The sequence below is a fragment of the Pezoporus flaviventris genome, unplaced genomic scaffold, assembly GCF_033815535.1.
Source record: "Pezoporus flaviventris isolate CSIRO_AGI_PZ_B2104156 unplaced genomic scaffold, CSIRO_AGI_Pfla_v1 ptg000029l, whole genome shotgun sequence".
Classification (NCBI taxonomy): domain Eukaryota; kingdom Metazoa; phylum Chordata; class Aves; order Psittaciformes; family Psittacidae; genus Pezoporus; species Pezoporus flaviventris.
In genome coordinates, this window is record NW_026892577.1 from 15,161,391 (window position 1) to 15,189,372 (window position 27,982).

The 27,982-nt window shown below is 42.2% G+C and overlaps 2 protein-coding genes across 3 annotated transcripts in view; one reads left to right on the plus strand and one right to left on the minus strand.

Annotated features, from left to right (window-relative positions):
* Positions 1-595: 595 nt before the first annotated feature.
* Positions 596-27,982, plus strand: part of ANKRD22 (ankyrin repeat domain 22) — a 30,137-nt gene continuing 2,750 nt past the window's right edge. Inside the window, exons 1-2 of one of the 2 annotated variants that reach the window (XM_061459229.1) lie at positions 596-817; positions 26,647-26,838. In XM_061459229.1, coding sequence (XP_061315213.1) covers positions 815-817; positions 26,647-26,838 — 195 coding nt within the window. In that variant the 5' untranslated portion in view covers positions 596-814. Of the gene's footprint in view, positions 818-22,027; positions 22,500-26,646; positions 26,839-27,982 lie in introns of those variants that run through there. The other variant, XM_061459228.1, reaches the window with a different exon arrangement.
* Positions 4,344-15,060, minus strand: LOC133272451 (lipase member M-like). The gene is made up of 10 exons (XM_061459593.1): positions 14,756-15,060; positions 12,876-13,014; positions 11,925-12,039; positions 11,468-11,666; positions 10,630-10,739; positions 9,572-9,708; positions 8,494-8,634; positions 7,469-7,540; positions 6,315-6,383; positions 4,344-4,915 (listed from the first exon to the last, which is right to left on the minus strand). The coding sequence occupies exons 2-10, from the start codon at positions 13,005-13,007 to the stop codon at positions 4,682-4,684; spliced, it is 1,209 nt and encodes a 402-aa protein (XP_061315577.1). The 5' UTR covers positions 13,008-13,014; positions 14,756-15,060; the 3' UTR covers positions 4,344-4,681.

Here is a 27,982-nt window from a genome sequence, read left to right on the forward strand (position 1 = left end):
GTGCGGAGCCGAGCGGAGCGCCCTGCGCCGCCGCAGCCGGCCTGCGTTACGGTGCGGGGCGAAGGGAGGAGCCTGCGCGGCGCCGGGGCGAGCGGCGTGGCCGCGGTCCGCTCTGCACCGCGGGGTCCCCCGCCGCCACAGCCCAACGACCGCGGGCGCCGCCGCGTGCCCGGGGCTGCGGCTGCATCCCAACGACTGCCCGGGAGGGCGAGGGGAGCGCCAAGGCCCGTGCACATCCGCGGGTGTCCCCAGCACCTCACCCGCGCTCCTGTGTCGGCCCAGCCATTCCAGTCCATAGGTGCTAGGTACCGGGGCCAGCGTGCCGCACCTGAGCTAACCTGAACGCCAGTGCGGCTGACTGAGGGGGAACACAGCACTGTTGCTAAGGAAGGTATATGAGTGAGGAGGAGGAGGAGGAAGGTTTAAATGAAGCCGTGGTGGTCCGTATGGGGGTGTGGAACGGGGAGAGAGGAGTCGCTGGAGAGGAGGGGACTTTCTTCCCTAAGGCAGAGGAGGTAGGGGGGTTGCAGTAGGCTGCCAGACGGGGTTTCTGAACAAGAATGCAGTGCAGTGCAGTTTAGTGTAGTGCAGCGCAGCGCAGTGCAGTACTATAGGCTGGCCTTAAACTATGCTAGGAATGTCCAGTCAACATAGCAGTCAGCCCATGATAACTTTGAATTATTTTTTGGTGGCCTTCTGCTAAACTTGCTCAGCAGATATTGATCATGTTGTCTTTCCTGTAGCCCAGACCTGGACATAGAAGTCTAGATGTGGTCTAAGATACTCATATTTAGATCACCCTACACTCCCAGGCATGGTAAGGGCATTCACCATCCTTTCTGTTGTTGTGTGTGTGGCTGTTCTGGCTGCTTGGCATCCCAGCCTTGAAGTATCACTCTTGGTGCTGGTGGCTGTGATATGGGGGAACAGGTCTTGGTCCTGGCTTTAAGAACAGAAGGGACTGATTTGGGCAAGCAGTAAAAACACTGTTTGTTCAAACACCTTGTTTTCCTGCCACACTTGTAGTTCACTAAGTTTGGCTGAAAATATTATAAAATACAGGCTTTGGTCTATGCCATGGAGGGCTTTATCTGTGCTCACTGGAACTGTTGAGTTAACCATATCCGGAAACAGATGTGCAAGGGACACTTGCAGTGCTGCAAGGTTGTTTTCTGAGTGCTAACTGACTTGTAAGGAAGTGTAAGCCGTGGGTGTTTCTCTTGTCCAGACACTGCCCATTCCAGGACTGTGTTCCAGGGGGCAGTAAGAAGAAAGTGTTTGGTTGCAGGAAATTATGACAGTTAGAGAGGCTATCTGAAGACTATTTGGAAAATGCTGTCTTCCATTAGAGAATTTTGCAATCCTTTGTGAAACTCAGGTCAGAGGTGATGTTAGGTTGAACACCAGGCTAATTTAGGTGTTCAGTATGGAAGACACTACATCTTGTGCTCTTTCGCAAGGAGTGTTGGTTACTGACCTGAATGATTCCCTGTAACCTTTTGCAGGTTGTTTGTGTATGTCCTGGTTTCATACAGGAATAGAGTTTTGGGGTTTTTCCTAGTAACTGGTGCAGTGCTGTGTTTTGGCTTTAGCCTGAGAGCAACACTGGTAACACACCGATGTTTCAGTTATTGGTCAGTAGCACTTACCCTGATCAAGAACTTTTCAGTCTCTCATGCTCTGCCAATGAGGAGGGGCACAAGAAGCCAGGAGGGAACAGAGACAGGGCACCTGACCCAAACTAGTCAAAGGGATATTCCATACCACAGCACATCAAGACCAGTATATAAACTGGGGGGAGTTGGCTGGGAGCTGCTTATCACTGACTGGGGACAGGCTGAGCATTGGTCAGTGGGTGGAGAGCAATGGTATTGTGCACTACTTGTTAATTTTTTTGTTGTTGTTTTATTCCTTTTTGTATATATTTCCTTTTATTATTACTATTGTTGTTATATTTTACTTTGTTTCAATTATTAAACTGTTCTTATCTCAACACACGGGTTTTATTGGTTTTTGTGTTTCTCCTCCCCATCCCATTGCAGGGCGTGGGAGTGAGTAAGTGGCTGCATAGTACTTAGTTGCCAGATAGGCTTAAACCACAGCGCTGTGAATGGTTCTTCTTCTATGGAACAGGAAGGCCCTCTAGAGAAGTTTGAACTTGATATCCTGGAGTACGCCTTGTTGGCTGCTTCCAAGCTGAGTAAACTTAATCTCAGACTTGTGTCCACATGATCAGATTTTGAAGAACTGCTAGCTCCTTCTTCATTCATCTCCCAGAAAGGGCAGTCCCCAGTTTCTGCTGGCTGCTTTTTTTCAGTTGGCAGAGCCATGTTCACATAGGATCATAGAATCACAGAATAGTTAGGATTGGAAAGGACCTTAAGATCATCGAGTTCCAACCCCCCCTGCCATGGGCAGGGACACCTCACACTAAACCATCTCACCCAATGCTCTGTCCAACCTGGCCTTGAACACTGTCAGGGATGGAGCATTCACAACCTCCCTGGGCAACCCATTCCAGTGCCTCGCCACCCTTACAGTAAAGAATTTCTTCCTTATATCCAATCTAAACTTCCCCTGTTTAAGTTTTAACCCGTTACCCCTTGTCCTATCACTGCAGTCTCTAATGAAGAGTCCCTCCCCAGCATCCCTATAGGCCCCCTTCAGATACTGGAAGGCTGCTATGAGGTCTCCACGCAGCCTTCTCTTCTCCAAGCTAAACAGCCCCAACTTTCTCAGCCTGTCTTCATACGGGAGGTGCTCCAGTCCCCTGATCATCCTCGTGGCCCTTCTCTGGACTTGTCCAACAGTTCCGTGTCCTTTTTATGTTGAGGACACCAGAACTGCACACAATACTCCAGGTGAGGTCTCACGAGAGCAGAGTAGAGGGGCAGGATCACCTCCTTCGACCTGCTGGTCACGCTCCTTTTGATGCAGCCCAGGATACAGTTGGCTTTCTGGGCTGTGAGTGCACACTGAAGTCGGCTCATGTTCATTTTCTCATCGACCAACACCCCCAAGTCCTTCTCCACAGGGCTGCTCTGAATCTCTTCTTTGCTTAACCTGTAACTGTGCCTGGGATTGCTCCAACAATAGTTCACAGGGTTTCCAACTTGGTTCATGGGTAGCCCTCATTTTGTGGCAGGTAAAAGGTGAGGGTAGGAGGTTGGTTTTGTGATTTTTTTTTTTGTTTCCCCTCCCTTCCATCGTATGTTTTGTACAGTATCATGCTGTTAGGTTCATCGTGTGCATCTTGTTTGAATGTTGGGTGGTGTTGCAGAAGTGTGAATGAAAGTAGAGGCTTTGCTGCCAGTCAGTTCAAAGAGGTTCTTGCTTCATCTTTACCTAAGATGGAATTCCTGGTCCTGCTCCCCTTCCCTTCAGACCTAAAGCTCACGTTTGTATTGAGTGTAATGTTTGATGTGCCCGTGCCAGGCTTGCCCTACTACATCGTGGAGGTGGGCTAGGTCTGTTCTGAGTTCTATGGCATGGTCAGGAAACTGGGGTTTATAAATAATGTGCAGCCACTTCATGATCTCTGTGTCTTGGACTGGGAACCTCTCCAGAAGATGTGAGCTCAGTTTCTGGTGGTACCACAAGTTGCTAGAGAAAGTGTGTCATCTTCCTTAGCATGTGTTTTCTATATTGCATTAGGCAAACATGTTTTGCTTATATATTTATATCTATCTCCCAGATTATCATCAAATGGTTTTCACTTGCCACTAGTCTTGATTGAGGAATCTGGGTTTAAACTCCTGCCCAGAAATACCCGTAGTGGCAGAGCTACCATGTCTTAGCCTGAAATGATGAGCCCTTTTACGTGATTTTTTGCTTCCTGGAATAATCTTGTAGGTGAGCACACTAACATAGTGAACTGAGAAGCCAGAAGAACTTGAATTAACTTCTTCACTGACAGTGCCAGGAACATCTCTTGAGGTGGATCTGTCATTCCTTGTGTGCATTTCCTCAGCTGCGAGGTTAAGAGCGTGAAGACAGTTGTGCTTTTTGTAGTAAGGGAGCTAACAAACCATTAGTGTGAGGATAAGTGAGCTTCTGCATCTGTCCAACCATCAGATGATTTCACTTTGACATAGGTTTTCTGATGTTGGATTCTTTGGCATTTGGGCCATTAAAGCCAGCTACTGCCTGCTTAGACACCGGGGTAATCTGACACATGAAGATCTTTTGGGTCTGGCTTGCTGCTGTTGGTAATGTGATGAGAGGAAAACAGTTAAAACACTCTGTCAAAAGGATAGATGATTTAATTTAAGCAAAGATCAGTAGTACTTCAGCAGAGAAAAAATTTCTTCCAGTTTGGAGTTTTCATGGGATAACGCCTCTGTCTCTGGTGTAGTATGTGGTATTGATGTACAGGGGAAGAAAAAATGAAATCTGAGTTGTAATAAAATCAGTCCTAAAAATCTTCCAAACGAAGTAATCCATGAAGTATTCCTTCTAATATGTTTGTCATTTCAGTGGTCATCCCCATGTACCTCAACTTCTTCAGAGAGACTGCAGTCACCAAGATAATGTAACACCGTGGAAAACAATGTTAGAAAGTTGCAAACCAACCAGCAGTGGCTTGTAAATACCTATACCAATCCCTATACCCGTATTCTACCACTAAACAGAAATCTTTGGGGGTTTTTACTGAGTGATTGAATTCCCTGTGTGTGAAGCTTTAAGGATATTTTTCTAGCAGTTCAATGATTTTTCGATACATTTTCTGAGGTGCATCAAGGCCCCAGATGAAACTAAGATGGCCCCAAGAAGGAAAATGCTCATGATAAATGAGATTTTTAATCCGAGGAAGCAGCTTTGCCGTGTCTTTTGGATCTGCAAATTTGTCCCGTCCACCACTCCAGACAGCAATTGGGGTGTTTATTTCCTCTATCTTGTACACAGGAGGAGTAGGCTGTAAGAAAGGGAGGAGACTTGAGTGAATGCTGTTATAGCAGGGGTTGTGTTTAGAGAAAGAATTCTGTGCAAGCACCTTTTTTCCCTTCTGCACTCACTGCAATAAAACAGTAAGGATGAAGACCACCCTCTTAGTGTCTATTTCCCTAGCACCATTCCCTGCCTCCCATGAAAAGGAACAGAACAATCCATTCTGTTTCTAGGTCTTTCCTTAATATACAGCTATGAATTGACACCTACTTGTGTACTAAAGAGTTGGGTATATGGAAAGAGCAGTGTGTTTATCAGGCAAGGACTGCAGAGTAACTGTTCTTATGTGTCCTGTGTTTGGCTTATATAGGGTCCTCTGCATGCTTTTATGGGCAGGGAGTGAAAGACTTTCAGCTGTATTAGAGCAGACTTCACTTGACACTGTAGGTCACAATGTTGATACTGATGGAGTAATATCATTACAGAGGAAATCAAAAAACATGGACAAGTAGAATGGAGATCTTCTGAGACATGAGGCAAATGACTTAATGCAGGATAGCTATTAGTCAACAGGGTGGTAAGGGACCATGCACAAGATGCTTTTAAATTTAACCCTATTATCTAAGGGTGGTTCTATTATTTTTTGCATGGACTGCTTTTTGGGAGCAGTTTCCTAACCATCCAAAGTATGGGGAATAGACTATTGCCACTTGAAAATTTAAACTTCAGTATTTAAAGACCATGTGGATGCAACCTCTGGAGTTTTTCTCCACCTGTAAAATAGTGTGCCACCCATAAAATAACTTGCCCTGACTCAGAAATGCTCACTGTAGTTCAACTGATTAGATCAAATCTAAAAAAACCTGTCAGATAAGTTACCAGTGTTGCAGGAGTGAAGTATTTCTGAGTGTTGACTAATAACCAAAGTGCCTAGTGACCAAGTTTTGTCTCTTTCCTTTTTTCTATACAGGATATATTAGTTCATCACAGCAATACTGAATCATCCCTTCTGTTTTATCTTTGCAGTAAATAGCTTCTCCACACCAAGGTATGCATACCCACTTTTAGCTGTGAGATTCATTTCTTCCCATAACTGAAAGTCTGACCTTGAGGACTTTTGGGGCAGTGAAGAGCTCCATATTCATCCAGTTCTAGGACTTGGCTATGGCTCTTAGCCTTTTGGAAGTGTTTTTGAATACATGTCTGCATCAGTAGAACAGGCAAACCAAACTTTCTTAGCTGTCTGCAAGGACCTGCCTATGCCTTCTCTGTGAATAGACTTTTATGACTATTAAATTCAGGTGAAACATTACCTCAGACACTCTCTCCCTCTGTCTGTATCACCTACAGGTGCTGAAATGTGAATTTTTCTGTTATTTTTTTTCAGGACCAGAGGATGAGTTCTCAGGGAAACTGTATTGCCTTACCTGGTTGTATTTCTTCATGTTTTCCTTAGAGCCATAGTCATAAGCTTGCAATTGGTCTGCATATATTACCTATTAATATCGTAACAAGGACAGATAAAGTGTTAAGAGGCAGACCAGAGTGCAGGAGGAATTTTCTTACCTGTGATTGAAGCCAAGGCTCAGGCAGTGAATAGTATTCAAGGGGTACTAAGGATGAAATGTAGGGTGAATGGCTTCATCACTTTTCCCCTTGCTAACTTTCTGCCCTGGTCCTCAGCCACCACCCTTGGTATGTTTTGTTATTAAAATTTTGCTTGACTATCTTAGCTTGGTAGTTGGTGTCCCTGTTTGTGACACCAAAATGTGCCAGGGCTGTTACTAGTCTAGTGTAACATATGATACCTCTGCACACACCCTGACACAGAGACTCTGGGCTTCTTGTAAAAGTTGTGATTATCTCAACACTAAACTGTTGTCGTCTTGAATGTGCTATGTCTAAAAGGAAAAACAACCAACCAACCAAAAACAAACCTGAAAGATTAACCTGCTTTACTGAAAATATGTGCGCATTTTTTTTAATCAAACCTTTAAGTAGCTGAAGATATGCTAGAAATCTGTTGGCTTGTCTCTATTTTTCTGGCTCTGGGTGCTGGTGGTCTGGATCCTGGGAATGTTAGTCAGGGGTGTGTGCAGGAGTATGCATGTATTTAAGCGTTGGCAGAAGTAACACAGTTCTCTGCACATACAGTCATGTGTTTCTGGGCCAGTGCTCTTTTGCCCTTGTCTGATTTGAAGCATAGGTAGGACAAGCTTAGCTCTGAGAGTGGCATAAGATGAGCAGAAGAGGCAGTTCCCCACTTGCTGCTTGTGCCAGCAGAAGAGTTTGTATCGTTAACTGGCTCTGGGAGGTCAGCCAGGCTGCAATTAACTCTCTGGGAATAAAGCTTAACCTGGATCCCTTCTTTGTCTGGCTTATCCCCTGGCCTGTTACCAAAGGGGCAATTCAGGTGATGACCTGGTGTGCCATGGGAAACAGTGCTGCCTATGGCAGGTGCTCGTGGCAGCGTGTGAGAAGATGCAATGGGCAGTTTCCCAAACCCACCATCTCTGGACTTCCCTTGTGGGCTGTTGGTTGCATAAAAAGCAGTAGCAAGAGTGTCAGTATGCAGTTATACCTGATGCCAATGAAGAGCATTCTGTACTGAAGTTCCAGCAGGATAATGTCCTACATACACATCTATTCGACTCTGGAGAGAAAGCGGAAGTGTTATAAGTGCATTAATCCAGTGCTGTGACAGAACAAAGCTGTGAGGAACCTGAGCAATATACTGCTTCTGTGTTAAACCCCATTTTAATATGATATTCTTTAAATATCAAAAAGAATATTGAGAGAAACGTGTGAGATTACAGTAGGAATGAGTATATAGAATTTTATCCATTTGGGAGCTTTTTTTCCACATTAGTGCTCAGTCATACAGAAAACACGATTTGGGGAATCTGTATGGCCTTTGTTTTTTCCAGTTTCTGCAGTTTGTATGATGCCTAGTGCTGTGCTTAATCAGTAAAGGATTGTTAATACATCGTCTGCTTGAGCATAATGGGGCTACATGTGTAGGAGGTTTTTATGGGAACACTTGTTAAACAGTCTTAGTAAGAGAGATGGAAGGCCATTGGAGAACAGGCATGTGGAATGTCTGCAAGAAAAAAGCTATCAGCCAGCGTAAAGGAATGAAATCTTGCCATTGGGAGAAAATTTGAAGAAACAGGTTTGAAAATGTTTTGATGGGTAACAACCGAAAGGAAACAATCTTTTATGTTCAGATGATCTGGATGTCTTCCTATTTAGGAAGGAAAATATGAACTGTGCAAAAGAAAAGATATCTTTCTCCATCCAGTTTTCCATTTTAAAAAGCTTTGGTATCTGTGAAGTTTTTCTTTGGCTTAGCCCCATAAGATGGGACACTGAGGGACATCATTGCATGATGGAACGATCCTGAATTCAGCCTTTCCTCTTTGTGTGATTTGAATGTGTCAGGTGGTATATCTTGTCACTAGCTGAGGTCCTAGTTGGCATTTCCTGAAAACCCTAACACATTTCTGTATGCCTCTGCAACTGTATGTAGCCATAAGGCAGAAAAATTGTTTTCCTTTAAAATTACATGAGTTATACTTGCATCAAGGTGCTCTTGGACATGCTTACCGTGTTCAGATTTTGTACCTTGTCCCCAGCTACGAAGCCTAAGACACTGCCACAAAATTTTCCCAGAGATTCACAGATCCATACCAGAGGTGGTTTCAGCAGTTCATTCTGGCGAAGAACTCCTTTGCAGCCAGCGAATAACTGAGGGAAGCAAAAATGCAAACCTTCCTTTTCCTTCTTCTTGTAGGATTATTTCACATAGAAAAAAGTCACTCCTTCTTCTCTACAGCCTTACCTTGCTGAAACTGATTGCCATCCCAGTATCCTCTAAGTGTGTTCTTCCCAAGACCACACCACAGGTTCTTCCTGCTGTTTATTATTACACATGAATTCTGCAGATCACTATCTGTCTTGTTTTAGTGCACTGACCTCAGTGAGAAGGGGCAGTTGGTTGCACTCACAACTGCAAAGTCTAGGAAATCCCTTTTTGCCCTAATATTTTTTCCAGGCAGGTGCACAAACTGTGCTGTGAGTGTTGCTGCTAAGTAAAAAGGGAGCAGACAAATGAGAAGGGTGTAGAGCTGGATGGTCTATATCACATAGTGGGTACAACTTGGGCAGAAAGAATATGTGCTCTGGAAGTTTGACATAAACTATATAGCATGCAGGATTTCCACCATTCCCACCAAGTTCTATTAAATTGGCAAATTACCCCAACTATTCTATGATTCTATGATTCAGGTGTGAAATAGGTGTTTCCCTTTAAGGAAATGTTCATAAACATAAATGAACTGCGTGTCTAATAAAAATAAGGTGTTTCATTTGTAGTTTTTTACTAGTGCTTAAGGCTAGATTTAGTAGATTTAGATTATGGTATTTGTGAGCTTCCTTCAAAAACATTTGATTTAAACAAAAAAAGGTGAAAGGATGCCTCTTAGGTGAAAGTAGTTGCAAAAGAGATATCGCGTCAAGCCTTGTAGCTTAGATCTGTGCAAAGTCTTAAGTCTACCAGCCCTGTCAGCAGTCTGATAGACTGAATTAATTCTTAACTTGCCACCCCTTAAACTCAGTTTAGGTTGAGTGAGTTCAGTAGAGACAAAGCAGACAATTATGTATTTTAGCAAGAGGAATGTCATACCTTGATCAGAAACTGGGGAAACCGAGTAAGTGTTACCAGAGGGCTGGTACCATATGTGGTTGTGACTACTGGTCCCAAAGCGAAGAACACTTTAACCCTTTGAGCCAATTCAGGATAAGTGGCAAATGCTATAAAGCCTGCAAAAGCAGAAGACACAAGTCAAGTTAGTAAAGAGACCTCCACAGATCAAATAAATAAATAAAAAAGCAGTAGGCAGCAAATTGAGACTAGATTAGCAGGCCATTGGCAGTTGCCCATTTCTGTGCTGCAGGCCTGAAGGAAGTGTTTGATTCTTGAAACTTATGTGGGAGACAGAGTTCATTCTAAGGAAAGAGGTTCATTAGAGCATGTCTAGGTATTGGTTTTCTCAGAACTGAAAATATTGTGTTCAGTCCATTCTTGGGGGGAGAAGTTGCTTTAATCAGATTTTCTGAATGCAAATTCCTTCTGAAGTTCCCCAAACTCTAATAAAATAATGAGGTTTTCAGCTTGCAGTCTCTGAAAGGCTGTATATATTTATACTGACACACAGTAATACAATAACTCTCTGAAGAGCAGAGTTTTTACTCGTCACTAAGAGTAAACCCAGGTAACAGTGAATGCACACATAAAGAAGGAGTATGGAGAAGGAAAAAAGGAAGAAAAAACAAAAAGGATGTATCACATCCTGTTTCCTGAATATTTCTCCACTGCTGCATTTGCTGAGAACTTTAACTGGTTGCCTAAAACATAGGAATCTAAAGACAAAGATGGGGATGTTTTGGCCTAAATGATTTGTTCTGGAAAAAGATCCTTAGAATACACATATGGGAAGAAAGAAGAATTCCCTAAGAATGTGGCCACTTACATTTTCTCCTGTTTCTGAGTTTATTTTTGCAAAATGCAGTGGCACACCATGGCATAAGTCCCAATGTCTGCTCGTAGATCTTATACATATGTATGTATACATATGTGTATGTATACATATGTATATGTATATGTATATGTATGACATATATATTTGTCATAAATACCAACATTAACTACCAACATTTTGGACCAGGCAGTCCTAACATTACCTGCAGTTCCAGCCTCTGAGTGACCAACAAAATATACATCCTTCTGACCGGTTTTATTCATTATGAAGTCCAGCTCTCCTCGAACATCGTATTTACCTATCTCATCAAAGCTACAGGGGAGAAACAAAGCAAGCTATCAGATAATTTAGCTGTTACAGTGTGAGCTACTGAATATAATTTTTCTTCATTGCACCAAGCAGGACTCATTTAAAGATGATGTTTCATGCTTTGTCTGCATTCTTGCTTGAGTTGGGGAAGGGGGTAGAGGGACACCGTGAACTGCAAGGCTGTCTGATGCCTTGCACTCTCTGCAAGGGAGGTGTTAGTTTTGTCTCTTAGCTGAGGGTCTTGCAGAAGTGAATGTAATCGTTGCTCTCACCAGCATGGGTTACAAAAAAATATTTCTCAACTGATATCAGTTGTGCTAGATCAGATTTGTACACTGAGCTGAGGACTCTCCTCTCCTGTCTGCACCCAGGACATGGTATGGGAGACTTCAAAGTTACAAATGTGTCCCAGTTTTGAAAATCTTTTCCCCAAAGGAACCAACACTGTGTTTGGACAAAGGTGACCTGTGTGCTTGCAGATGTGCTTCTGTATATGGTGATTCCAGAAGGGCCTGCCCAGATCATGCAGCCAAGACCTTGTTATGTCCCCCCTGACATAACCAGAACTGGCTGCATCTGTTGCTCGTCTCCTTAGATGATGCATATCCCACTTGAAGTCAGAAACCATAATGGTTTTCATATAATCAAGAAGGGTATATTTTTCATATAACCAGAAAGGGAGAGGTCCCCTGAGAGTTTCCTTCTTCAGTGATTCTTTTTCCATGGAGTACCTGAACTGCCAAAACTCTTTCTGGCAGGGCTTAAGGGTCTTGTGTTTTAAAGACCAGGTGTTTCCTCGGCTGTTTCCCAACCAGACGTCATAGCCAGCATCTGCGAGGATGAAGCCCAAGCTGCTGTTAGGCAGGTTAGAAATCCAGTGAATACAATCTCCTAAAGTACCATGGTGTAGCAAGATTGCAGGCTTTTTTCCTGAAAAAGAAGAGGGTTTTCTTATGCTGTAGTAGGTAATGTCTGTTAAAACTGGGGTTCAGTTTCTGGTTTTGCAGGAGTTTTTTAACCTGTATACCAAATTCAGGCCAGATTCCTGACTAGGTGGTCTTGCTGAGACTGAAAGGTGTGGAATATGTCACAGCATGTGCAAAGGAGAAAAGATGGGGGACCCATAGAAGGGTTGACCCTCAGGCTTTCTCCTATTTTTCCTCCTCCCATCCTATGACTGTGTCATACCTGTATTTTGGCTGTTCCTCCCAGCAGGAATTCTGAAAACACTAAGAATGTACCCATCCTCTGTAGTAACTTCGTATTCCTCACTGGGGTATCCATGATATCTGATAATTTCACTCTGTGAGAAACCAAAGGAGAGTTTGTGAACATGCAGGTTGTCCTGTTTTGGAGGGTAACCAAGCTGAGCAGTGCGGATGTGGGCTGTTCTGAGACATCAGTGCAAGGCCCCTGCCACAGGGACCATGGCTGAGAATGATTATTACAGGTCTTGTAAAAAGATGCACCAGAGTCTTCTTCAGTCCTGCTTAAGTGGTAGTTGTCTGGTATTCGACAGCACATTATGGGATGAAACAGGACTGCACTGAGTGACTAACTTTTTGGGAGATAGTTTGTCCTGTTTTGCAAGGCTGATACAGATCATACCTTTCTATAAATTAAATACATAGGAGTGTTGATATAAGACAATGCCAAAAGCTGTGGGTTTTGGTCCATAATCAGTCCTTCCTTATCAAAGTGTGGTTAGGCAAGCCAGATAGGGTGGATCTCCTATTACAAATTCACTTACAGCACCACCTATTACACTCCTGCCACTAACCTGAGGAAATCTTTGATGATTCAGAGCAATGGGTCTTGTATTACTTTGTGTAATGCCAATCTGCTGCTTCAAGGAGGAATTCATCGTCCATTGCCACTACACAAGTTGTTACAGAAAGGGAGGGCTTTGCTTACTTTGAGACTAGAAACCAGCCTTTGCCTCCACAGCAAAGGAATTCTTTTCTCTGGCAGCTCAGACTGTTTGAATGGAAACATCAAGGTGCTAGCGCTGGCTTTTAGGCTAGTGCTCCCTCTCACGTTGCTGGAGCTACTTTTAACCTCCTCACTGGTACTGTGGGTGGGGTAGTGGTATTGGGAGAGACACTTTAGAAAGAAAGGGAGAAAAGTGACCAAACTTACAACATTCATAAAGGATTCGGGGTCATGAGGCTTCCTGAACTGGCTTTTGTCTGAGTTCAGAGTGGAGGGTGTTGTGAATCCTGCTGAAAAGGCAATTGCTTGAGAGCAGAGCAGCATGAGGAGGCACCACATCTTGGGGCTGAGTGAAAGAACACATGCAGGGTTGTCTGCATTAGGAATGGCATGGAATTCCACAGGAAAAACCAAGTGGGGAGGCTTCTGAAGGTTGCCCATGGTCTGTTCCCCAAGCACCTGCCAGAATAAGTGAGGAGGGACTGCCTGCAGCTCACCCCGTTCAACAAGGACCAGGATTGCGTCAAAGGCTCCGAGAGGATGTGGAACCAACCTGGGGCAATGTGCTTGTATAATACTGGTGTTAATTTGTGTCATAAGTTCCTTCCTTTCTCTCTCACGTATAGTCTTCCCTATTGTAAATCTGTGTATTGGCCACCTGAAGAAAAGATTGCATTTTCATAGTTTTTTATGGATTGACTAATGATCACAGGGTAGCTCTTCTGAATAGAAATCTCAAATGCATTTTACTTAATGATCTGCTTTTTGGCTGTATCCACCTCTGTAATCAGCATAGAGGAAACAGGTCATAAAACCAGAGTGTCTTATAAGACCATATCATGGGGAAGATTTTTAAGATTTTGAGAGCCTGAAATGGATAGCCTAAGGTTTTGTTTTCTTTGAACTTCTTCATGAAGGAGGGAGTTCTCAGTTCTTTACATTTTTGATTAAATCTGTCATAACCCTTGAGTCACTGGAACATTTGGATTAAACCAAAACTGGATATATTCAGGTCCCCCACTTGGTAGGAGAAGACTTCAATTATTGTCATATAGAATAGCATTGTGCTCTGGAAGCACAATTTTATACTTGATATTCCACTGCTTTCTGCTGTTTTATTCAGTTCAAACAGAAGTAAAACCTGTTCCTCTATTTCTACATGTGGAACAATGTTTGAGAACAAAACCAAAAAGTTCAGCTTAAGTCACCGTTTGTTTTTGGACGGCAATAGGGTAGCTAAATTGCTGCCTTTTTAGGGTGTATTTTTTTCTATATACTATATTGTCACCTGACTTAGCTGACATGTTTTGACACACTTTCAGATGAATGCTTTTTAAATCAGAGTGCGCCAATTAACTCCAAGGCTTGGCACATGATGTCTCATTAATTTCAGTGGCAAATTCTTGACTGTAGGAGCCTTGAAGAACAATCTAGTCTTTTTATGTAATGAAACAACAAGAGTAGCATTTACTATGACAAACTAGAATTAACTGAAAAATTTTATTAAAAAAAAAAAAAGAATAAAAATGTAAAGCGAGAGACTGGAAAGGCGCACTCAAAATGCCGTTTCTGGAGATTGTTAGTATTTAATGAAAATAGGCTTTTAATCTTCTAAAAATTCATCAGTGTACTATTGAAAGAGTTTTATTTTTTTTTTCACATACACTGTAAATGGAACAGAAAGGCACCAGTGCAGTTAATGTGGCTAGCAAATGTCAGAATCTCCTGGTTAAATTACAAGGAAAGCTTACATGCAATTGGAACTATGAGATCAAAATGTCCTATTTATGCACATGCTTTCAATACTGAGATTATCACGCATCCACAGTGCCATCCTTAGAAAAAAAACCCAACAATTAGAACAAAATTAAACCATCAGATACTCCTTTTTCCTGTTTGCCCAGGGCAAAGACGTCTTCTCAACTTTATCAAACACGCACTTTGATGCATAGCATCAGGCTTGCAAATTAGAAAAGGTGCAGGCTGTCTACTCTGACTTGCAACTGCACAAAAGCAAGGCTGCACATCTTTATGGAGAAAGGTGGCAGAGAAAACTATATATGAATGCATATGTACAAGCAACTTACCTCCACTTTGACTGCCTTGATTGTGTCTTCTGTTGCAGTTCCTAGTCTGTCTCCACTAGCAGAGTGATTGACTGGCAGAAACCTTTGCCAATAAAAGGAGCAGCAGTAGAGTGCTATGTGATGTCTGGACGTATGAGAGAGCATGTTTAAGTGCTGATTTGGCAGTATTTAAGGAGTGGAGTTATTTTATGATAAACAGCACCTTTGCATGACATTCTGAATGACTAAATTGCATCTTGGAGGAGAGGTAAAGAGGCGTCTAACCTGTGGGTAAGATACTTAGCAAGGACCTGGGGGATTCTTCTACCCTGAGGCTGTGACAGATCTTGTTCTGTACTGCTGCCTGTGTTGGGGACTGCTGTGGCCACATTATTTTGAGATGAAGGGAGTTAAAATCAAGTTTTTCGCAACACTTCCTACCCATGAACATGGTCTCTGCAGCTCTGGCTTGCACGGAAGCTGGTGTGGTCACTGATTCCACATCTGCCACTTGTTTTCTGAACTGCTGTTTGCATATTGCTCAGGGTCAATTCTTCTTTGTTAGGTAATCTTAGAATAAAAATAAAAGTGATCTGAAAGGTGTGTGTTTAACCTCAAACATACATTCCTAAATAGGTTGTTCCGTGAACACCACAACTTGCAAAGACCAGTTCGCTCTGAATTAGCCTGCTTATGTAAGGGCTCTCAGGTATTGAATTAGATTTGAAAATGTGTAAACTTTGAGTCAGAGAGGATGGTAACAAGATTTCTTGCTTCTTCTAAGCCATTTCCATGAACTCTCTGAAAACACAGTGTGTTTGAAGACCTCTGCCTAACCACTGAACTAATTGTAGTCAGCCCAGGGGCTCTGTACTCACTGGAATTGGCCTGGTGCCCTGGTACAGCAAATTCTCTGGAATGTGGGTGCTAATCATCTGCTGTTTTGTATGGGTAAACAGTGAAGTAAGTCTGTGTTAGTAAACAAAACCAGAGAGTCACCACATAAACACTTCTGCTTTATAGAGTGCAGTCCATGGAAAAGCCAAAAAAGTGATTTCTCAATGAAAAACATTACGGCTTGCACATTTCATACCCCTGCCTAGTGAGAGATACAAAAGATTTTTCTCTGCTTTATTCTCAGCTAATGACATGCTACATTTTTTTTTTTGTTTTGTAGAATTGTCAGCCTGGAATGATCTGCAACATTATACCTAGTTTCACCAGAGATATGTGATACCATTTGTGATACTGTTAGCACAAATCTAGCAAAGAATGAAAAATAGGTTAACCTACCTGAACAGGGAAAAGAGACTATGAAAGTACTGCCTGTAAAAAGAGCATAGGAAACAGAAAACCTAAAATGATCAGGCAGGTGGTTTTCCCAGGGCAAGGCTCATCCTTTGCACTCCGGGTGTGTTGTCCCCTGCGATTTCCCCAAATGCAGGAAAAACATAACCACATAATCTGCGGTAGTGGGGGACTGTGTTTGCGCTCTCTCCCTCCTATATCTTCTCTCTCTGGTAGTAGGACGCCTTTTGTTAAAGTCTGAGACATGGGTTGGTACATGTGGGCAGCTGGATAAATCTGATAGATTGTCTCCCAATTGTTTGAACACCTGGGATAGTTTTTCCACAGCTGAAATGATGAAAGGGGTGAGATTGTCTTCAGACTCTCAGAGCTGATGAATAGTTTCATCCACTGTTGGAGGCACTATGTCATTCCAGGTTATTGCTGCCAATGAGTGGGCATATGATGCTGGTGCTCTCTGTGTAAATTTCCATCATATGAGTCGTGTACATTCAACTTCATCTGGATCTACAGATGCATTCCCAGCATCTGGCCTGTGATAGATCATCTCTACAATGGCTGATTCCCTCAGAGACTGGATGCCTTTCTCTGTCGTGGTCCAGTTGGCTGAATGACTCATAACATCATACTTGTATGGAAACCTTTCTTTCACAGCCGTCAAGAGCCGCCTCCAAAGGCTGAGGGACTGTTTTGCCTTTGCAATTGCTTTGTCAATTCCCCCTTCCCTAGCAAGTGATCCCAGCTGCTTGGCTTCCCCACCTCCTAGTTTGTGTTTGTGACTGTCAGCCCCATTGTCCCAGCATCGGAGCAAACAGGTGATGATGTGCTCACCCGGTTGATGGGTAAAATCTTTTTGCATATTCTATAGTTCAATTAAAGTCTGGGTCAAGAAGTCACCTCTTCTTCCTCTGATTCACATAATAATAACTCTTGATCAGATGCTGTCCCATGTAGTAAGTGCATTGGTTCTTTATCTTTCTTCATTGTATGGGTTGCTTTTTGTGTCTCTTTTTTGCCTTTTCCCTTGTGTACAGGGGCAACTGATATTGGCATGAATTGGTCCTTTGGTTTAGCTGCAATGACTATCACTGTGGTTGGGATGACTGCAGTATCTGTTGTCGGGGCTGGTGCAGCCTCTGTACTTGGGGTATGAGTAGCACCAGCAGCTGTGCTGTCTGTTGCTGTCAGAGTTTGAGTAGCTGCTGTACTTGTCGCTGGGGTTGGTGTAGTTGCTGCAGTTGCTGTACTTGGATTTGGAGTAGCTGTGTTATCTGTTGGAGTCAGAGTTTGAGTAGCTGCTGTACGTGTCACTGGGGTTGGTGTAGCTGCTGTATTTTGAGTTGGAGTAGCTGCATTGTCGCTTTGCCATCACATCCAGAGACAGTTTTTTCCCTTTGAAGGTGCTGGATAGTATTGAGCAGGGCTCTGTAAGCATAGGCCAAGCCCCAGCACGTTGCCGTGATTTGTCCGTCTCTGGTATGGCCAGAATGACCACACACCTCATTTAAGTGTTTTACCAATTTTTCTGGATTTTGCACTTGTTCAGTGGTGAGGTTCCAAAGCACTGGAGGGGCTCACTGGCCTAGATACTTGCCCATACTATCCCACAGCCCCTGCCACTCATGGCTGTCCAGCCTCAGGGAAAATCTCTTGGTCCTCCTATATCGTCATTTAACCCCAGACAAGACCCAAACCTGACTCTGCTTTACTTTTGAGATCAGATGAAATGGTCATGAGTAAAACACACTCTGTATGCGTGCCGATATGGTGATCCCCATCACAATCAGCAAACAGGTCTCAAGGGTGCCCAAAGGCCATTCAAAACCTTCAGAACTCTCAAATGATGCTGTAAATAGTCTGGTGGGGGTGCTGGGAACGTAAGAGAATGTCTCCTTCATAGGTTGACCATCCAAGGAGGGAAAAAAAAGATGTGTAATTGCTAAACATTTCCATTATATACCCCCCAAAGTATAGAGGTGGTGACCACACTGGGAACACAAGCCAGATCAGTTTCATGATCAACGAGTCTATTGTATTACAAGTCATTATCATAAAGTACAGCAAAACAAGAAACTTAGGCCAAGGCCCCCCAGCTAGTAAAGATTAAAACAGCAAATACCACCTGTAAATAAGGTACAACATGCTGAAACTCCAAGACCAAGAGCAAATCGGAAACAATGAATGCTTATCACAAATACAATTAGACACACCCTGGTCAGATCTGTCCTTATCTCAACCCTCCAGGCCCCATGTTGAGCGCAGCAAAGAACTGTCCTGGTTTAAACCTAGCCTGTAATTCAAAACCACGCAGGTACTTGCTCACTCGCCCACCTTCCTCCTCTCCCCACTCCCGGAGGATCAACAGAATGTAACTCCCATGGGTTGAGACAAGAACAGTCCAGTAACTAAGGTATAACACAAATCGCTGCTGCTACCACCAATAATAATAATGATAAGGGAAATAACAAGGGAAGAGAATACAACCGCTCCCCACCCACCTACTGATACCCTACCAGACCCAAGCAGTGATCTAGCCCTTCTGGGTAACTGCACCCAGTTTATATACTGGGCATGATGTGCTGTGGTATGGAATACCTCTTTGTCTTGTTTGGGTCAGGTGTCCTGTCTCTGCTTCCTCCAAATTTCCCCTCCTCCCTGGCAGAGCATGAGACACAGAAGTCCTTGGTCAGAGTAAACAGTACTGAGCAGTAACTAAAACATTGGTGTTATCAGCATTGTTCCCAGGCTGAGAGTCAAAAACACAGCACTGCACCAGCTACTAAGAAGGAGAAAAATGAGTGCTACTGCTGAACCCCGACAGGTATACAGAAACTTCTCAGCATGTGCTGTCCTTACTTAGAGAGCCATGCTAGCTGAGATGGTAATATTTTGTTTTGAAAATGCTGGAGCAAAAGTTTCACATAGTATGAAGTATCTAACTATGTCTTAACCCCCAGTATCTGCCAACTCTTTTTTAAGTACCCTCGAGGTAGCCTGTGCATCTAAAGACATCCCTGATGATCTGCAGGCTTGGAGGGGGAGGACAAAGGGGAATACGTCTTCCTTTCTCTTTTGCAAAGACTGTAAAATACAAAAGTAACATTCATCTAAGAAAATAGTCTGTATATGCTTTTCCTTTTGTCTTTGAACCCTATTCTTCTTCTCAAGTACTTTTATAGTTCTCATCAATTTTCTCCCTGCCTTTCATAGAATCAATCATTGAATCACAGAATGGTTTGGGTTAGAAGGGACCTTAAATGATCTAGTACACGGTGACCATGCCTATGGCAGGGGGTTTGGCACTAGATGATCCAAAGGTCTTTTCCAACCATAACTATTCTATGATTCTATGGTTAAAGAATCCCTGCCACAGGCAGGGACACCTTCTACTAGCCCAGGTAGTTCAAAGCTGTATCCAACCCAGCCTTGAACACTTCCAGGGATGGGACAGCCACAGCTTCTCTCAGCAACCTCTTCCAGTGCCTCATCACCCTCATAGTGAAGAATTTCTTGCCAATGTCTAATCTAAATCTACCCTCTTTCACTTTAAACTGTTCCTCCTCATCCTATCGTTACTTGCCTTTGTAAAAAGTCCCTCACCAGCTTTCCTGTAGGTCCCCTTTAGGTATTGGAAGACTGTTATGAGGTCTACTGTGAGCCTTCCCCAGGCAGAACAAGCCCAGCTCTCTCAGCCTGTCTCCATAGGAGAGGTGCTCCAGTCCTCAGCATCTCTGTGGCCTCCTCTGGAGTCACTCCAACAGCTCCACGTCCCTCTTGTGTTGGGACCCCCAGAGTTGAATGCAGTACTTCAGGGGGGGGTCTCATGAAAGCAGAGTAGAGAGGTAAACTCACCTCCCTTGACCTGCTGGCCTTGCTCCTGTTGATGCAGCCCAGTATACGGCTCCCGTTCTGGGCTGTGAGCACACACTGCCCGCTCATGTCGAGCTTCTCATCAATCAACTCCTCCAAGTTGTCCTCAGGGCTGCTCTCAATTAGGTCTCCACCCAGCCTGTAGTTGTGCTTGGGATTGCCCTGACCCAGGTGCATTTTCCACATGATTACCTGTTGTTGAGCAGGCATGTATGGGAAAGAAGCTAGCTGTTTATCAAATGCTTCAGTCTGCTGAGGTATCGCCCAGTCACTATGCCACTTGGCCAATTTTAAATTAAGAATCAGCATATGAGATACTATTGATAGTGAAAATGCATACATGTGTCAGCAGGTTTGTACAGCCCCATTGGCTTTTACAAGACTGCTGTGCTCTACATTGTGTCCATGAACTGATTATGGGGATCGGGATCTCATGTAGGCTAGGATCAGCCTGCTGGCTGAACTGCTGGAGTTGAGCCACAGGATGGGCTGTAACAGAAGTAATCCAGTAGTCACTAGATGAGCACCTTATTCTTTCTCTGGTGAAGGCCCTTCTGACAAACTCTTAGTTCACTTCTGGCTCACATGAAACTTTTGAAGTGTAGTAAAATCGTTTCAGGAAGTAAGAAGCAGATTTCCTGCACAGACTGAGTAGATGACAGCTTGCTCAAGCATTGAGTCTTGGCACCTTCTTGAGAAAAAAAGACTTATTCAGCAAAGAAAGATACAATTTTCAGGATTCAAATCCTCATAAGCATAGTAATGAAACTAAAAGCAGTATGTGAAGCAGAATTAGACCTAACTACATAAATTTGCATAAGTCTAATACCTCATCATTGGGGTTGGGCTGCTTATCTGCTCTCCAGCTGAAGTTCTGATCAAAGTAATCACTTAACTGATTCTCAAGAGGGCCTAAGATGTGATGTTGGATTAAATGGTAATTTACACTATCTTGGGAAAGGTGTTGCCTGAAGCTACCGCAGTGCTTTACGGAGGAGGGTGTGTTTTGGTTGTGTGGGTTTTTTTGGTTGTTTTTTTTTTTTTAATGTTTGTTGGTGTGTCTTTTTTTGAATACTTTCCGTGTTACCATGCATTTATAGATTGGTGTTTGTTTAAGGAAGATTCAGTAAACTACTAAGATGTTTTATATTACAGCTGAGCAATTTGATGTTTCTTTCAACAAGTTATAGTTTATAAAATCGTGTTTATAACAACCTGGCTAGTTAATGCAGGAGGATGTCCATTTCTTAGGAACTGGGTGTGAAGAAACACTGTCAAAGAATGCTTTTTCACCTTTGAGTTGTTAATCACTCCTCCATGTCTTTAGGCCAACAGAAATATCCACCACATGGTGAAAGATCAGTCTATTGAGATCCTCCCAACAGATTGTTACAGATGGGTGTTGTGTATGTTTTTGTTACGAACCAATCTAATTTTCTTCAGGTAAACAACCACTAAAAGGGTTAGAACTGGTGCTGGCAAACTAACACTACCATCAGTAGTGCTGTGCTACTTCAACCAGGGAAGGATAGAGAGACTGTAAGTGATTTTATATGACCCTCCACCTCACTGAAGAATAAATATGAGAATGATATGGAAATAAAAACTCTCAAACATAAGACAGGGGGCTTGGATTTAGGACTGACAGTTACATGTATTGTTTTAAAACATGTTTTAAAATATACTTGAAACATGAATTTTAACTATAAAGGAAGAAGATACTTTGGGTTGTCCGCAGACACTTGAAATGTGCATGCCCTACTTGGAAAGAGTGTACTACAGAAATACTGTCAGCATCTTATCCTCAGAGCCATGAACACGCAAAGGGGGTGGAGACATCCACAATAATTCTCTTCCCAAAGAAGACCTAATGCAATTTACATACATAATTAGCAGGTTAAACATGAATAATATTCATTTTTTGGGGGGCTGGGCTAGGAAGAGAAACCTAAGCAAAAGATGATGAAAGCAGCTGCTGATTTAATGAGAGACTGAAGCTAGTTATACCGGGAGCTCTTATGAAGGGTGTGGGATCTAGTTGCTTCCCTTTTCCCAGTAGGCATCTCGAGCTGTTCTTGCAGAGGGATTGGAATACATTTCGTTCAGAAGTAGCTTGGGTGACAAACCAGCTACCATTCATAGTTACTTGTTTTAAATATTTGGTTCATGTTTTGTTTTTTTTTACCCTTTTCTCCTCCCTTTCTTTGCTTGTGAAACCTTCTTCCTCTCTCCCTCCTACCCTCCTCAGCCTGTTTTGCTACTTTCCTTTTTAGGCAACTGGAGGGTGTTATTGCAAAAATGACAAAGGAAAATGCTTGTGTGTTGTAACTTGTTCTGTCAGTCTCCTGTAAGCTGCTGTTCTCAGGTTTACCTCCTTGGGTTGGGTTTCTGAAGACAATTGTTTCATGCTATCAAGTGGAAAACATTTGAAGGAAATGTATCTAAAGAAAGAGTGATACTTTTAAGTTAAATATTAACCAGATTCAAACAAACTCAAGAATATTTCAAGTGAGGTTAACTTGTTGGGCTGGTGAACAAGAACGAACTCAAGCAGTGAAGAATAGGCATGGGGATACTCTATTCAGAGGTAGGTGACCCTTTTTTGCACAGTAACTGAAGCTATGGAAGATATAGATATTCACTGGGTTTGATTTGTTCCCTTTGCAACCTCCCATACAAGGCTTAAACAGATCTGGATGTTCTTTCCCTTTGGAGATGCTGTACTTCAGCTACTACAAATTGTCAAAAGTACAGTTTGTAGGAGTAAATAAAATGCAATAATCAGCATAACTATTGTGATTTCATGGAGAAAGTACGTGTTTAACACTTTTTGTTGTTCTGTGTTGAGATCAGAATGATTCTGAGCATGGTGCATACTTCACAAACTGCAAACAACTTGCTTGTGTTAAATATAGGTAATAGAAAGCTACTGCCCAAGGAAACACTCCCTCCCACCTGATTTCATTTTTAGCTCTTATCTTTATGGGTTTGTCCCCAGACCACGGTCCATTTAGTTTACCCCTGGATTTTAGCACAAATGACACCTAAATCTATTCATTATTTCATAAAGTTTCCGTTTGCACACTTGTGAGTAAGTGAGAATTTTGGTTCCATTCAACTGTGAATACAGTGGATTGCACTGTTGTTTCTTTTCCCGGAGATAGCATTACATAGCTGTTCCTTTAAAAGGTTACATTTCTGTGCTGAAAGCCACCCTTTCATTTTTAAAAGGCTACTCGATGAAATCAAGTGTCTTCTCCTTTTTCTGCGTTACAGGGAGCCTGAATCTGTGCATTCAGAAGGTGATGGGCTGGGTAGACTGTGCCTTGTTCTGAAAGGATTTGTTGCCTCTGCATGTCTACTACTCTGAGTTAGTATTTTACAAGAAAACAGTGTCAATTAGCTTAATTAAATTGGTGTTCGGAGAATGTTCAAATGCTGTCCATATCTTCCATGATTATTAGTTAATATTTCATTTTAAAAAATTTTGAATGAGATAGAGTTTTCTGGATAAAGTATGATTCATTTATACAGTATAGAAATCTAGAGCAACACATACAAGAAGGTGTACGATGCCTTTTCTGAGGAGCAGGGATTGGATACTAGTGCACTCAATATCATAATCATGATTCAGACTTTCATGTTCAGTTCTTGGCCTTTGGATCCATTTTAGTGCACAGAAAGAGACTATGGATTAGTTCAGAATATCTGGATGTTCTGAAGTAACTCCTTTTTGTCTAAACAGCTGCAAAGTGTTGATGCAATTTAGGCAAATCCCCTGAAGTTCTCAAAGGAGTAAGCAATTATAATCTGAAATTGTTCTCCCAGTTGCAAGACTGGCTTTACCTTACCCTCCTCTCTGTTGGCTGAATGCTTTGTCCTTAGTGCCAAGCCTTTAATCTTTATTTCACGTGTGGTAGAACTTGCTGAATAGCTTGAATAGTAAAGCTAAGCAGAGGGAGTTGCAAGAAGCTCTGGAAACAAGTAGACAAATGCAGACGTGTTCACATGGATCTGGGTAAACTACAAGGTCCTGTTTGCAATCCCATTGCCCTCAGTTGATAAAAAATAGAAATAATTAAGAATTCAGTTGTGTAGAGGTATTGTCCTTCCTGACAGCAAAAGTTCTTTTTACTTTTCTTGCACCCCTTATCTGGTGATCTCATACTGAGTGAACTCAGCCATAAAAACCCTTGCCTGTTCTCTGACTACTTCTCACCTTTCTTGAAGCCTCTATCTATTATTCCAGTTAAGTGCCTTCTATAACAGCTTTCTTTTCTTTCTGTGGGAAAGACTGCCTAATACAACATTTGCCACTGGTTGCAGCTTCTGATGCCTTTCTTACACAGGTGACAGATTGCCATGTATTTGTATTTTTCCTTATCCTTATTCTTTCCTGAAGGCTTTTTCCTAAAGTCCTATTGCTATTGGTATTAAAATAATGAGTTTATATTTATTTTGACTGTTTTTTGTACTTACTTAAATATCCTGCTACTATGTTAGCTCCTTCAGTCATGGAGTTGTATTTGTCAGTTTGGGAGGTATATTACAAGTCTGATTTATAGGACTTTTCATATTTCTTTGACTAAAAAAGGCATTTTCTAGAATGAAAACCAGCAGAGTGGGTCTCAAGAAAATCCTATAAACCCAGGAAAAAGTTGTGGAGTTTTTGTTTGTTTGTTTGTTGTTTTGTTTTTTTTTGTATGAATGAGACATATTAATATGTGAAAGAATCAATCCTACATAGACCCCCACCTGCAGTGAAATAATAATAATTAAAAAAATACTTCCAGTACATCAATTATTCCTGAATTAGCTGTTGGAATGGATGAGAACCGCTTCCTTACTTTCTTTGTACCCTGGGTGTTTTCTGGTTTCGGTGGCTAAAAAAGCATGAATGACTCTTGTGTGCTGGTCTCTGTGCATGACTTTAGCCTCAAATAACATAGTCTTTTAGGGAATGGTAAGTGCTGCACCATTATTAATGGCTCTAGAACTGGGTTCAACAGTAGCGTAAGCTTAAAAAGATCGCATGAGTCAATGACAATATAGGTCAGAAATGTTTGGGGTTTAAGGGCCTAGCAAGTTAAACTCTTTGAGGCAGAATAGAAAGAAAATCACAAAAGCACACCATTTGGAGACACAAGCTACTGAACTAGCAAGACTCAGAGTAGAAAAGGAGAAAATTTGTGTGGAAAATGGCTGATTTGAGCAGATGCTCAACCAAACAGCAAATCTGATTAATCTTTAAATAAGCAAAGCAATACTTAAAGGCAGGAAAACCAGAGGTGCAGACTGCACCTGATCTTGTCTTTCCTGGAGAAGTTGCACTATTAGACATCAACATGACAGAAAGTGAGGTTCTAGAGCATACTGATCATTTAGATGGCACCTGTATGCAGGTCACAACAAGAGTGGTTTAAAAAAAGGAGTTTCTCCTCAAAATCGTTAAACTGGTTCTGGAGGAATGTAAAATAGCAAATGGTATAGTAGGCTTTTATAAGAATACAGACAGATGTGCAATATTGCATGTATTCTTTGTAGAGTTTTGTCTGATAAAATAAAAACAAAACAAGAAGTGGTGTGAGGTCTGGTAAACTTGTAAATAATCTCTTTAGAAAGGAAAATCACTTCTCTGATGCAGCTGTCCAGAAGATTAAGCAGCAATGATGCTGGAGGTAAAGTTGTGTGGTAGATCAAAGTTTGTCTGAAGTGAAAGTGTAAATAAGATGAATCTTTTTAATGTGTGTGTGTGAAACCTAACTGCAGGCGGAGTGAGGAAAGAGCTTAGAGTTCAGGGTTAGATCTTGTTTATGTAGTGTATTTAGGATGTAATAAAAGGAGGATAGAAAGGAAAACCTGTAGATAATATTCAAAGAAAATGTGTATCTTGGAAACCGGTGAATAAAAACCTCAGTATCAAAGACAAAAAAGAAGAAACTCATTCTCTTTTCCACTGGAGAACTTCAAATGCTACCAGTCTGCTGTACATTCTTACAGGCCATTAGAAGCTCATAGTACTCTTGTCATACTCAGCCACTCCTCAGATTGAGTTCTTGCTGCTGGAGAGGGAAGGAATTGCAGAATAAGTGAAGGGTGCGTAGAAATAGTGAATAAATAGTTAAGCAGCAAATAGTTCTCAAAAGCCACACTGAGCTGTGGGCATACATGTGTGTATTTTTTAGGTCTGAGGTTTAACTTCAAGCCCTGAAAAGAAACATTGTGGGGGTTTGATTTTCAGCCCTTTGTTGAAAGTGTGGTTTTGTTCTGGGAACTGATGAGTGAAAAGTGATAGCTCATTCAGCAGTGTTCATCCAAAAAGAAAGCCTGTTGTAAATTTTGAGACGCATGGGCTTATTCGTGCTTGTTTCTTAGTACAGTGAATAACTCTGTAAGATTGGAAGACGGCGTTTTTTTATGTTTGCAAATGAACCGGATTTATTTCTTGGATTATATATCTCCATATATATATGGAATATGTATATTATTATGATCCAAAATGAACAGAAAGTTCGTTCCATTGTGCAAAGGCTGCGACTTCCCAGGCTGCGAGCTGCTGTGTGGCAGCTGCAGAAGTATCTCTTACCGCCATCTTCTGGAAGTCGCCTAGAACCACCTCTATCAAAAGTGCTTGGCAGCGCTTGCGTATTTTAGGATTTTCAAGTCAAGTCAGAACGGGAGGTAGGTATGTTTTAGTGAAATGTGTGCTGATTAATATCATCGTCTTTCTTCAGCCCATTTGTCAGGCAGCTTATAATAACGATTTCAGCGAAGTTCAGTCCCTTCTGGAGCGTGACAGCAACTGTCTGAATATCCGGGACAGCTTCAGTGGAGACACCCCATTAATTTGTGCATGTAAACAGGGAAACAACAGGATAGTTAGCTATCTTCTAAAAAGAAATGCTGATGTCAACCTCAGAAACAAGGTAAGTGGCCGCCCTTCTGTAGCCTTTCTTTGCCTCTCTCTTTTTCTCCACCCTGGTTAAAAGGAAGGTCTGAAGGACAGCCTGTCCATCTCTCACAAATGTGTGCCTGTGGAGAAACTGACTCCACACAAACCTGCCTTATTGCCACTGCAGACCTGCTTTTGTCATGCTACAGAACAATAGTATGACTCGTAATAGCATGCTGGGGGGCAAGGAGGGAAGCCTTCCCCTGTTCTTCCTGCGTTCCCTATTCTACACACACTTGTCATGCACAGGAGCTGTGACTCACTATTTTCCTTAAGGTGATGAGGAAGTGTGGTTCTGTGGTAGGTTACAAATAAAAAGTAGCTGAAAGGTGTGTGCTCTGGTTTCATTAGTAACTTATTCTTACAATGTTAGAGGTGATAAATAACCAGGGAAAGCAACCCAAAACTTTGTCAATTCTATTGTATTATCTCATACTCCAAGGCAATGCTTAGCAAGTTCCTATACATTTGTGGATGATCTTCTGTCTCTGGTTTCCGGTGCATTTGTATATTTCACAGGAAGGCAGGAAATTATCATGAGGTCAGTGGCATATTCTATCCCACCTCTTCTTCTTGATGCAAAAGGCTATCTTACCTCAAAGTCCCTTTGAAAGGGCTCAGAATTTTGCAGTAAGGTCATTTTAATAGCATTGGCAGCCATTAGATAGCTGTGCTTGCCTATCTTAAATGTGTCTTTGCTTCACCTTCACAGATGGAATCACTCCCTTTGATGCAGAGCTCAGCTATGGTTCTCAGAAATGAGAATGGGAGCAGAGGATAGCACAGAAAAGCTTTTCTGTTTATTTTGGCCACAGTGTAGCACTGTAACCTGGTTTGTCTAACTCCAGCATAACAACCTACAGGAGATTTAACACAAGTGGTCTTTAACACCCAGATTTACAGCTCTGCCCTTTAGTTGCTTTGGTACACTTGGTATTCACAGTTTTTTTTTCACTCTGCTCTCACTAGAGAATACAGGCAGGTATTGCTACTTGCCTGTGTTTCTCATGTGTGCCAGAGGAGATGCCATAAACTCTCATATGTCTTTGTTTCTGTAACAAGCACCTCTATAGGAAGAGTCACTGTGGGGATTTTTCCTACTGGTTTAACTTGCTGGG

Coding starts and splice junctions, on each gene's coding strand:
- LOC133272451 (XM_061459593.1), bottom strand. CDS start 13,007: ATGTGGTGCCTCCTCATGCTGCTCTGCTCTCAAGCAATTGCCTTTTCA. Junction 12,040..12,875: donor CCGAATCCTTTATGAATGTT/GTAAGTTTGGTC, acceptor GGTTTCTCACAG/AGTGAAATTATCAGATATCA. Junction 7,541..8,493: donor AGGTACAAAATCTGAACACG/GTAAGCATGTCC, acceptor CTTTCTCTCCAG/AGTCGAATAGATGTGTATGT.